This window comes from Centroberyx gerrardi, chromosome 5, assembly GCF_048128805.1.
Source record: "Centroberyx gerrardi isolate f3 chromosome 5, fCenGer3.hap1.cur.20231027, whole genome shotgun sequence".
NCBI lineage: Eukaryota > Metazoa > Chordata > Actinopteri > Beryciformes > Berycidae > Centroberyx > Centroberyx gerrardi.
The window spans coordinates 33,173,903-33,186,402 of record NC_136001.1 but is presented as its reverse complement, the minus strand read 5'-3'; the positions used below and the strand labels follow the sequence as shown (position 1 = coordinate 33,186,402).

The window sequence follows — 12,500 nt, the reverse complement described above, 5'->3', positions numbered from 1 at the left end:
ACACACTTGTTTAATTATACTTGTGAGGACCTTCACTGACTACCTTCATTCCTTACCCCTTAAAGCAAACCTTAACCCTCTCAACTACATGCCTATCAATCAATCAATCAATCAATCAATCAACCAATCAATCAATCAATCAATCAATCAGACTTTATTTGTATAGCACATTTCATGCTAGCGAATGCAGCTCAAAGTGCTTCACAACACAGATAAAAAAATGCAATGGAATAAAACAACCAGAAAAGAGAGATCATAAAAATAAAAATAGACCATGTATGTAAGAGTAGGATGGGAACATTAAAAATAGAAACATTCCAAATAAAAATAAGAAAATAAACAATGTATATAAGATTAAAGCAAAGAGTAAAGTAAAAATGACAGGACAGCTAGGCTAAAGAGGTATGTTTTAAGTTTTCCTCCCTAGCCCAAACCTAATCCTAAATCTAATCTTAACCCTTAACAAAAAGCCCTAACCCTAAACTAAATTTAACCTTTATCCTAACCTAATTCTAATCCTAAACCCTCATCCTCACCCTACACTACAGCAGAAGCTGCGGACAGATGTCCCAGCTCACCTTGTGCAGCTCCAGCGGCGTCGGCGACAGAATCTCCTGCATCTCCTCTTTGATCCGGCGGGACTCCCACGTCCGCTCCGACACCCGCAGCGACGCCTTGGGCTTGGGCTCCTGGTGCAGGAGAGGGGACCGGGTCTCCTGGCGCAGGTGGGCCCCCGGGTGCATGTGGGCGTCCTGGTGCAGGTGGGCGTCCTCGAGCAGGTGGGCCTCGTGGTGCAGGTGGGCCTCCTGGTGCAGGTGGGCCTCTGGGTGGAATGGAAGAGTTTGGTTTCAAAATGAGATATGCGACAGTATTTCATTAAGCAGGCAGTAGAAAACACTGGCTGCATCTTCTGTAAAGTTTAGTTCCACAAAGTAAACTGGAGGATTAAAGAAGGTTTCAGACTCCTCAGCATCACATCTTCCTGTTTCACACATTTGACTTGAGGAGGGGTAGTAGCACCTGATGACAGACTGATGACATAATGGCATATTTTGTCAAAATGTAATAAAATGACACTCTAAAAGGGTCAAAAATGTATTACTGTAAAAACTTTTAATGTAACAGAATGCCGGATGATGTAACATTTTCAGCCTGATATAGATTTTTTTTTCCTGATAATATAATACATTATTTACACAGATATACATTTATTAACAAGTTTACATTTTTAACTCATTTAGAGGGACAGTTTACATTTTGATCAATTATAACAATCAATCAATTATCAATTATAACATTATCTGGCGGGTCAAGTAACCACCAGCCCTGGTTCTGTAAAATCTACCACTGAATTACCTTGGTGGAGTTGGGCCTCCTGATGGAGGTGGGCCTCCTCGTGCAGGTGGGCCCCCTGGTGGAGGTGGGTCCCCTGGTGGAGGAGGTTCCCCTGGTGCAGGAGAGAGTTCCTCCGTAGCGGGCTCATCCTGCCGTGGCTCAGTATGGGCTCAGCAGGAGGCTTGCTGACTCCGTCTACACCCAGACTGATGGCTGTACCTGTCATAATGGACGCCTGCACACACACACACACACGCACACACACACGCACACGCACACGCACACGCACACGCACACGCACACACACATATATCTTTATTTCACCTCAATCTCTGGGTGATGGGCAAACATGGCGAACATGCTGCTATAATTCACATTCTCCGACTTAAGCTAATGCTAACCATTGTAAATAGAGGATAGGTGTTACAACAATTCATGCTAATTCACCTGACCTTGATGATAATGCTAATGAGTTAGGGGTTAATGTAAGTCAATGATTCAGCCAAAGTGCTAATTTACTTGTTTCAACAAGTGATACCAACGCTAAAAAGCCAGTGTAAGTCAATGGTTGAGGTTAGCATACAAACGTACCTAGTTTGATGAGTAATGCTAATGCTAATGAGCCAGTATATATCAATGGTTGAGGTTAATGTGCTAATTTACTTGTTTCAACGAGTGATGCAAATGCAAACAGGTCATTGTAAGTCACTAGTTTAGATTAATATACTAATTTACCCTTTTTGATGAGTGATGCTAATGCTACGGATGCAGTGTAAGCCAATGGTGAATGCTAACATGCTAACTGACCTCTATCTCTCTGAGTAGTTCTGATTGGCCGCAGGTCTCCAGATCCTCGAGAGCCTGACACCAGAAACTGTCGTCTGGATCCAGCAGAACGCCGTCTGGCTGCTGGTTACCAAACCTGGTACACACACACACACACACACACACACACACACACACACACACACACACACCAACACACACACACGCACACAAATGAATGAAATGAAACAAACAAACCTGCATTGGAAACAACTGAAATGATCTCAACCCATTGGCAGTTTAAAATAACGTTTTAAGCCTCAAAAGATAATAATATCACTTGTGAAGATAAACATGTTTTGCACTGTAGCTTTATGAAACAGCAGAGCTGCCTCTTGGCTGCTCCCAGCTGGGTGTGTTATCTAAACTATGTGTATTTTCTCTAAACCATGGGACTTTTTTGACAATAAAATAGTTATCTGACAAACTAAGACTTTGTAAAATAAACAGATTTGTAATGGTATTTGGGGTCTCTACAACAAGTCAGAAATGCCTGATTTATTTACATGCATTAGCAATGACATGGCATAATCAATAAGGAAGATGCGAAGCTAGTGCAAGATCAATACTGGACCAGAGTATTAGTTCGTGATTAAATCCAACATGAGTAATCTTTTGACGCTGAACGCCTTCAAGTTACAAAATTAATTCACTTTCACTATGCCGTCTCTCACTGTTTCATTCTCTCTTTCTCTCTCTCGCCTCCTCCTCTCTTTCTCTCTCACCCTCCCAGTTCAGTATTATATAACTGAATGTTGCTATCCTCAAACGGCTTAACCTCTTGACTCATCACACACACACACACACACACACACACACACACACACACACACAGAGAGAGATACTCCAGATACACAGTCAGTCTCACCAAATCGCCTTTCAGCTGTCGCCATTTCTGAGTCAACCACCAATCAGAAAATTTCCACTTCGCAACAAAACTCTTGGTTTTGATACTTACACAAGCAACCAGGGAATCAAATGCAACTTATTATTTTTGACTTAAAACTGCTAAAATATTTGCAGGTAGAAAATAAACACAATAGTTTGAAAAATACATTGATAAACAAAAGTGTATAATTAAGATTACTGCTGGCATCTAGTCTTCACTGGACTTTTTAGGCCTACACCCCCTTGTTCTCTGCATGTCCAGCCAGGACAACATGTTCAGATTCAGCTTGTGCGATTACTGTAAGATTACTGTTCATACGTGGTAGTTGCTACGCAGAAATGTCCATCTGTCCATCTGCATTTGAGATGAACTGCAGCCACTAATTTTGTGCAGTGGAAAGTGCTCAGATGCACGCATATTCAAATTCACCAAATATTAACAATGACCCAGCATGCACTAAAAGCTTGTTAAACACCTAAATTTGTGTCTGCTTCAATTTTTGACTTGGAATTGTCCCACGGTGACCATAGATCTATTTTGAGGCAGAAATACTTACAAGATAATGCAACAACTTCAGTCTAAACTGATAATTTGGTTAGTAACATAGAATTGCCCAAATGTACGGACAAAAGATGAACACTGTCTAGTCTAGTTGGTCTATCACCTAGTCTCCAAAGATTAGAAGCAGACTGGAATAGAAATATGATCTAGTAACATTGCTCATGACATAGAAAATATGATCTAGTAACATTACCCATGGAATAGAAAATATGATCTGGTAACATTATCTGTGGCGGTGGTGAAATATAGATGCCAGTGCTGCTGACGTTTCAGATCTGCTGCTAGCGTCTGATTCGCAGCATCAGATGACTAGTGTCCAGTGAGTTTGAACCTTTAAGTGAAAACGCAGCCTGAGTCCAGTTCCTCACCCCGGCGGTTTGTCCCAGTCGTCCTCGCTGAAGCCCCCGTCGCTGAAGGGGTAGTTCTTCCGGCGTCCAGGCGGGGGCGTGGTGCTGCGCTGCTGCTTGGCGCTGCGCCACTCGTGGGGGTGGAGGGCGATCCCCGCCGCCTGGTGGCTGTAGGTTCCTGCAGCAGGAGTGGGGGAAACTGCCTCAAGTGTTTATTTTAAAAATGCGTTATAGATGTATTCATTTTGGAAAAGAAATCCCGTGGTGCATCATTCAATGTTTCAGAGAGAGCATCCGATCTTTGAGTGATATTATTTTGGTCAAATTACAGACTTATTATACCTACTATCTAAAAATTACAAGAATTTGCATGAATTATGTACCAGCTATCATTTTGTAAGAGTAGGTCCCAATTTTTTTTAAATGGTGGATATCTCATTTTAAGTCTTTGGTTGATAAAATAACACTTTTACAGACTGGATCCTCTACATTTTAGAAGCGATGAAACTTCAGGTAATTATTTTCCTCTAAAATGTAGAAATGTGCAAATTTACACCAAATGTACAGTGGATCGGACTCAGTGGACTCAGTTGCAGAATAACTCAAAAGAAAAGTTTCTTTCTAAAATGACATAGCCACCATTTAAAAAAATAAATAACATATGTTCTTACAAAATGGAGAAAGTAAAAGTACAGTATGGGTTACTACTGAAGTTATGAATCATCTTGAGACCTTTCCTTGCAACAATATTATGGTTTTGAGGATAGATTCATCAGTATTCTTGAAACACTGAGTGAATTCAAGCAGCACTTTTAACTTTTCAAAATGTATATGCAGTGTATTGAAGGCAGATTACTCAAAGGTAATGTCAAGAATGTCAAAAACAACATTTTAACAGCCCATGCTAAACCCAGTGACTTGTTAATATGGATATGTTTTGCAGTGCACCTTGCATCGCACCTTTGACCGTCTGTGTGTGCTAATCCGAGGCTTACCCTGGCTGCCGTAGCCGGCGTCCAGCCCTGAGCCGTCCCATGACTCCATGGCCGAGTCGACGCTGGGGATGGTCGTGGAGTAAAGCTCCGACAGCTTATTGGTCTGCTGGCTGTCCGTCAAGTCGTCCTCTTCCGGGTCGCTGAGGTCGTTCTCCGTCGTGTCCTCTGCCTCCGCCGTCTTCCTCTCCTCTGCATCTAGGAGAGAAGAGGTTCAACGAAATAATCATCAAACAAGAGAAGCAATCTTGAGACAATAAGGCTGTTTTCGGACCAGGTTGTCTGGTTTGGGGCGTCCTGGTGGCTCAGTTGGCTAAGGTGCGTACCATGTAACTGCGACGTCCTGGATCTGAATCTGGCCTGCATGGGACCTTTCATCCCCCTCTTTCTTATCCAATTTTTCCTGTCTCTCTGTCTTTTCAACTGTCTCATAAATGCAAAAGGTTGTCTTCTTCAGGTACCACTCTTTTTGTGCGAGGCGTCTGGCTGCCATCTGGCCCGCTCCACTCTCAAGACTCTTCTTTGTCGGTTATTTTCAACTCCCAGTACTGGAAGGAACACTACATAGTTTCACCCAGAAACAGATGCAACTGAGGCTATTGAGAGAGTGTGAACCAATACTGCTATTGTGTGAACTGAAAACACAGTAGGTGATGTTTGCTGTTTCCAAAAAAAGTAAAATTGAGTCTAGTTACTAGCAGATAAGGTTAGCAAACAAGTAGTAGTCAGAACTGACGGAGCCCTGTCATAGTAGTAGAGATAGCTGACGTTATTTAGCTGCGTCTGTGGCTGAATACAAATATGTGTACTACAGTCTCGCAGACTATGGTTTTACGTAGTCTGATGTACTCAACTGAACTGAAGTACGTGAGTTCGTAAGGGCGCAAGGCTGCGAGACTGCATAAAAGGTGCTAACGGGACGAGCCTATATGTCATCTGATGTCTTCTATCATCGTCCGTAGTGCAATGAACTGTGGGAAACCTCACTAAAGTCTGCAGGGTAGTGGACTCTCTGGAAGTCTCTGGATACAGCCTCCAGAAGTCTGCATGAGAGCCCTTACAGACTTGATGAATTTTGGTGAGGGACAGCCCAAACCGCTCCTGGACTTGGGAATGCACCACAAAATCTGTAAGTCCGCAAGTCCAGACTTTTGGGTTCAACACTAGCCTCAGTTGCCTAGCTCTCGATACATCTTAGCAGCTACAGAAACTGTTTTCCATGATTCACAAGCGTGCCTGTACTTTGCATAACTGTGTTATTTTATGGCTTTTGTTAGGGCAAATGTTTATTTGACAGCCAATTCTCCAGTGGACCTCCATGATGGTGCCAGACGTCGTTGCTCGGAGATTCGTGACGCAAATGTGAAGCCTCTGTAAACAGTTTTCATGCTTACTGTCTAACTGTTTCTTTATCTTGAGGGTGACCGTCTCTCCAGCCATCTGCAGCAGGTGGATGGCTTCACTCAGCGGCTTTCCTTTAAGACTGACGCTGTTGATCGCCAGGATACGATCCCCGACATGAATAGCCCCTGTCCTGGACACACATGAAAACACACACACATACACACACATACACACACACGCATAGGTAAGAAGACACACACAAAGTTAATGACGTACCCTTAATGATATGCTAAGACAAGGAATACTAAGCTAGATCAACAGTAAGGTTTAATGACCATATGATTATGAACGGTTATGATGTTTTACAGTGTTTTACATTGTGTGCCGCCGGTATGAAATCTGCTGGATCGCTTTACGGCACAAAACAGGAAGAGGTTCTGTTCTTCCAGAGCAAACGGAGCTAAAGCAGGAAGGGGCAGGAAGCAACGGGGCTGATGGGAAATGTAGTCTTAATGTGGAGAAACACTAGAACTAACAATACTACTGGTGTGAGATAGAGGAAACCAATCTGTTTATGGTAATTATATCAAGAAATCACAATTGATGTGACAATGATATATTGATGTGTAAACTACTAAAATGCTACACATACAGTAGCACTTTTAAACTGACATGATATTTTCTAATTAACCAGTAGTGCTTTTAAGCTTTTAATTCTGATTTTATGTCACCATTTTATTCTCCTGTTTTTAAGTCTGTTTAAGATCTTTGCTTACTCCTTTTTTTGTTGTTGTTGCTTTTATATTGTTTTGCCTTATTTTTCTGTTTTTTTTAATGTTGTTTTTGCATCTTTTATGTTGGTTTTATTCTGTTTTCGCCTTTTATTGTTCCATCTTATTTTACTTTTTCTCTTTTAGTAGTTATTGTCTTTGGACTTTCTTTCACAGTTTGTAGCTGTGTTTCAAAAAGTGCTATATAAATATTATTATTATAGATATATTGTAATACTGTGTGTGTACAACTAAATAATACTGTGTTTATACAGGTAAATGCCCGCTCTCCTTTATCCTCTCTTATTGTTTCTACCTGGCTGCTGTCCCGGCTGGCCGTTGTCCCATCTCTCCACCGGATCATGTTTCTCTCTGTCATCTGTTCTTACCTCATTGTTACTGTCCATGTTACTGCTTTGTCTCATCTCAGCCGTCCCAGTCAGGGACTCTCTTTGGCTCGGCCCACCTAAGGTTTCTCCCATTTTTCCCTAATAAGGTTTTCTTGGGAGCTTTTCCTTGTATGCGCTGTGGGTCTGAGGTTGGTTCCATTTAGGTTAGGCTATGTGGGTCAGGTAGACTTCTCATGCCTCTCCAACACACCATGTTGTGTCTTGTGTTTTGTTTTGCTCCCTTGTGTTTTATTTTGTTGCATACTGTATTATAATTTTGTTCTGTGATTGACTGTTGATCTTAATAAAACAAAAAAAAAACTCTCTGATCCTACAAATGTTATTTATTCCTGTTGAAGGCTGAGCTGTTGAAGACTGAGATACACGGTCGGTTTGACCATTGTTGACAAAATGCACTTATTGTAAGTCGCTTTGGACAAAAGCATCTGCTGACTGACATAATGTAATATAATGTAAGTTAGATCTAGGTAGTTTCATTCTTTGAGACATGTTGTGATGAACGACTATAGAAATAAATGAACTTGACTTGACTTGATCTCAACTTTATCTCATTTAATTCAGTATTATTTTAAAAACAGGGGGAACCTTCATACTGTAGCTCTGATTCCCTCAGTGTGTTAAGACTCAGCAGTGTTGACTTGACCTTCAGGACAAGGTGACTCACTGTATTTTATCTCAATAACACTGGCTACTGTATAAAAGCTGCTGTAAAATGTACGCAACGGCCCTTTATCACATGCCCTACTTTGTTAGAAATGTCAAGTTATCTTGTAATCTTATCTGGCACACACACACACACACACTCATATGCTGTGTCCTCGCCCACACACACACTAGTACAAATGCATATGCATGATGTAAAACAAGAGAAAATATGTAAAACGAGAAAAAATCATGCTAGCACAAGAACATCATATGGTGTGTGTGCATGTGTGTGCGTGGAGGGGTCAGTCAGTGTCTATAGGTTGGTGTGTGTGTGTGTATAATATGTGAGTGCATGTGTGCTTATGAGGTGTTAACCAGTAAACACCAATAAAACAAAACTAGGTCGGTGCAAACCTTTTCCCCTCAGCTACACACACGATGTAATGATGTTCTTGTTCTCAACATCACCTGTATTCCTGTATTCCTGTCAAGCTGAGTCAATTTATTTATGTAGAGCAGTAGAGCGCTTTCAGCAAACAGATGAAAACGGGAAATAGGACAATTACATCACAAACTCCAAGAAATAGGGTCAGAGCTTGTGTGTGTGTGTGTGTGTGTGAGTGTGTGTGTGTGAGTGTAGGGCAACACCAGGGCTTTCAGCAGCAGAGCTAACTGTGCCGCTGACTGCTGTCACCTCCCTGAGTTTGTTTTGGTGGAATAATAGGTGAGCCAGTCACAAGGGCGTAACTTTGGTTTGATAAGTGGGGGGGGACACAATAAAACGGGGAGTCTGAGGGTGCTACCCCAGAAAAAAATTTGCTATTTGAATCCCATTTCCTGCATTTCTACATACATTTAGGGACTACGGTAACCAAATCCAGGAAATAATTAAGTTGGTCATCATGCTAAATTCTGCCAGAATAGTATATGCATAAGAAAAACTTTCTGTATTGTTTAACCCACAACTTTACTGAACTTCACATGTTGAGTTATTCAATTATGGATATATATATATTTTTAAAGAATAGGACTAACAGATATATGGTAGCCTACATTATTGTGGCACTATCGATAGATGTGTCATTTGCAACTTGAATCACAACAAACATATACAAAATGTATCAAAGAATATTAAACTGTTTTTTAGAAGTTTTTTAGATCCACTGAAAAACTTGACATAAAAACTAAAGAAATGTGCTTCTGATTATCTTTATATTGAAAATGAATCGAAAATGCATTGATAAAATTCATTGTCGCATTTGCCTTATGTTTGGGAAAAGGTGCAGCTGCTGTTTAATAAGAACATGAATGTTTTTAGTCTCATTTGGTCGGACAGTGGAGGAATTATATACTGTGTATTTATGTAAAGTGAAAACTATTAGAATAAATCTAAGGATTGTCTGTTCTACCCTCTTTAGGGTGAGCAATTTAATCAAATCAGTTTAGAAATCTCTCAAGCCGCTGTTTATTCTGGCAGCGAGCCGCTCTTTGTTCTAAATCCATCAGTCACATTCTCAGCTGCTGTCAGACTCGACCCTGAGAACCAATAAGATGAAAGGTCACGGCCCCTGACAGCCAATAGGGGGAGGGGTCACGACCTTTACCGCCAAAGGAGATAACTGTGATTCTGACCGCCAAAGGAGACACTGTTCTCACCGTGTGTGTGTGTGTGTGTGTGTGTGTGTGTATATCGGAGCCGCTGTGTCTAACATAAAGCGAGGCACCACAGGTGAGTGGGAAGAAACAAAACCCAGTCATCCAATCAGAATAAAATTTAATATGTTGAATACCATGACGCAAACTTTTGCATTACGACTTTATTTTGTTATTAACACACTGAAATTAGAAAATGTTTCATAAAAAATGTGCAATGTTGTGTATCAGTTGGAACACATTTTTTTCTTACTGGATGAAGTCAGAATGCATTTCCCTGTTTCATTCTGAAGGATAACTAAACTATTTTTATTTTATTTTATTTGTTTTGTGTATTTTTACGAATGTTTTTCAAAATGCTATCCATATGGAAAATCAATTATTTTTTTTTATTTGTTTTATGTAAAATCCCCCAGAAAAAATAAATGACTATCAAAAAAAGCATTTGCAAATTACCAGCTATATTTGTCAAGAAGCATTATGTCAAATTTTGTCGTGTTTTGCATAATGAATAATTTAAAAAAATGTCATTTTGAGAAAATTACTGTAAAAGTATATATTTTTGAATATTTTTTTTTTTACCTTTGTTTTGTGTAGTTCATGAAACTACAGCAGCTGCAGAAGCAAAACATTATAATATCTCAAAATTGGCCAATCCAGAGAAAATCGATACCTGTGTCCGCCTGAGGGTTAACCGCTCCAACTGGCAACCGAGATTTCCCAGATAAGGACTGTGTGTGTGTGTGTGTGTGTGTGTGTGTGTGTGTACCTCTCGGCCAGCCCTCTCTTGGTCAGACCAGATATAGTGATGGGGTCAAAAGGCTCCTCGGTGCCTGAGATGGTGATACCCAGCGGGCCTCCGTACCGCTTCAGCTCCACCGTGTAGATGATGCTGCCTGATGTCTCCTGCTCATCTGATACACACACACACACACACACACACACACACACACGCACACACACACACACACACACACACACACACACACAGATTACTCTAACGTTTCAGCTCCACTGTGTAGACGATACTGCCTGACGTCTCCTGTTCATTTGAAATATACATAGAAACACACACACACACACACACACACACACACACACACACACACACACACACACAGAGCAAGCTGCTGTTTTCCACTGGTCATTTTGAGTGTGGAGACAATAAAATTGGGAGAACTGATTCTTCAACAACACACACACACACACACACACACACACACACACACACACACAAATCCAAATTATTCTTTCAGCTCTTCTGCCTTAGGTCTTCTTGTTCATCTTCAAAACACACACACACACACACACACACGCTTTATTCTAGGAAGTAGGTCATGAGTTAAACTCGTCTGGAGAAAAGGCCAATGAGGAGGAGACAGTTTCCATGGTAACCAAGGAGAAGACCGTTGAGTCATCATGTAGCATGAACACACAATCGCTGCACATCTCACTCCCTGTGTGTGTGTGTGTGTGTGTGTGTGTGTGTGTGTGTGTGTGTGCCTGGGTGATGTGCATGTGATTGCACCATCCGATTCATCATCTAGCATGATTATACAATTCTTCCCTGTGTGTTTGTAAGTGTTTGTGCGTGTGTGTGGATGTGTGAGTTGTATGTGCGCGTGTGTGTGTGAGTGTGTGTGTGTGTGTTGCCTTATGATTTTTGATGTAATGATATTAATATTTCCCATGTCAAGTGAACACCTCCCAGCCACCATGTTCTGAATCACACCTCAAATCTTGACATCTGCAATGCGTATCAGTTTGTATGTGTGTGTGTGTGTGTGTGTGTGTGTGTGTGTGTGTCTGATGCATGTGTGTCCTTTTTGCCATACTGACTGCATCATTTCCCACATCTAGCTAACATGACAACATGCCATTTGCTGGTGGCTTTTGCTGCGTTCGTGTCTTATCAGAAGAACTGGAAGAATCACCGCTGGAACCTGCTGGAACCTTTCATGTGTTTTATTTTTTGGAACAAGCTCAATTGGATCTGCAGCAGATATCGCTCGCTTCTCATAACTACAGTTAATACTATTAGTGTGAATTTAATTGATCATTTTCATTTTATTACCTTGGCTGACATCGGTGTTGCTGTCTATGTTGACACACGTCCGCAATTCGTGACGCCAAGTGGAAGATATCAGATCCGACAAAAACTGTCTCCCACATGTCCTACTCGTTATGACCACTAGGAGGCCGATGTGAATGTTTTTTTCCCAGTACAGTACCTTGAGTTCATACATCTGTAGCATGAATGGCCCCGGTGGGAATTGAACCCCTAACCATGGCAGCAGCATGTATAGTCCAAATTTAGCAACACGACGCTAAGGCATGCTGCAATGTCACGCGTTTCAGGTAGAGGCCTTAAATGCAAATACTGCTAAATTAAAAACTACAATCGAATAGGTAGTAAAAACAGCGGTGGCACAATCTGAAGAGAAAGTGTCAAATTGTGATGCTGACCTCTGAAAATACTGAAAATGCCTAAGTTCCAGTCTTAGGCAGTCTAAGTTCCATGGGGGCAAAGCGAGAGAATCATATTCCCCTTCTTGGATTCTTGATCTATTTAAAAGACACAGGTACGATCCCCTTTTCAGCTTTCTTTTAGTGGCGGATGATAACGAGTAACAGCAGACATTCCTCTACAGCAGCCATTTTTTAATTCCCCGCGCAGGATCGCTGGCTCCAGAGGTGAGGATTTACTGCCCCCTTGTGAATAAATGGTT

General features: G+C 41.3%; 1 protein-coding gene across 1 annotated transcript in view; it reads right to left on the bottom strand.

The window, feature by feature from the left end:
• The window catches only part of grip2b (glutamate receptor interacting protein 2b), a 208,207-nt gene that overhangs the window by 1,374 nt on the left and 194,333 nt on the right, over positions 1–12,500 (bottom strand). Inside the window, exons 17-23 of the mRNA XM_078283617.1 lie at positions 10,541–10,685; positions 6,344–6,483; positions 4,953–5,147; positions 3,979–4,135; positions 2,143–2,257; positions 1,357–1,570; positions 579–823 (exon numbers count right to left, since the gene is read on the bottom strand). Of these exons, the coding sequence (XP_078139743.1) occupies positions 579–823; positions 1,357–1,570; positions 2,143–2,257; positions 3,979–4,135; positions 4,953–5,147; positions 6,344–6,483; positions 10,541–10,685 (1,211 nt within the window). The remainder of the gene's footprint in view (positions 1–578; positions 824–1,356; positions 1,571–2,142; positions 2,258–3,978; positions 4,136–4,952; positions 5,148–6,343; positions 6,484–10,540; positions 10,686–12,500) is intronic.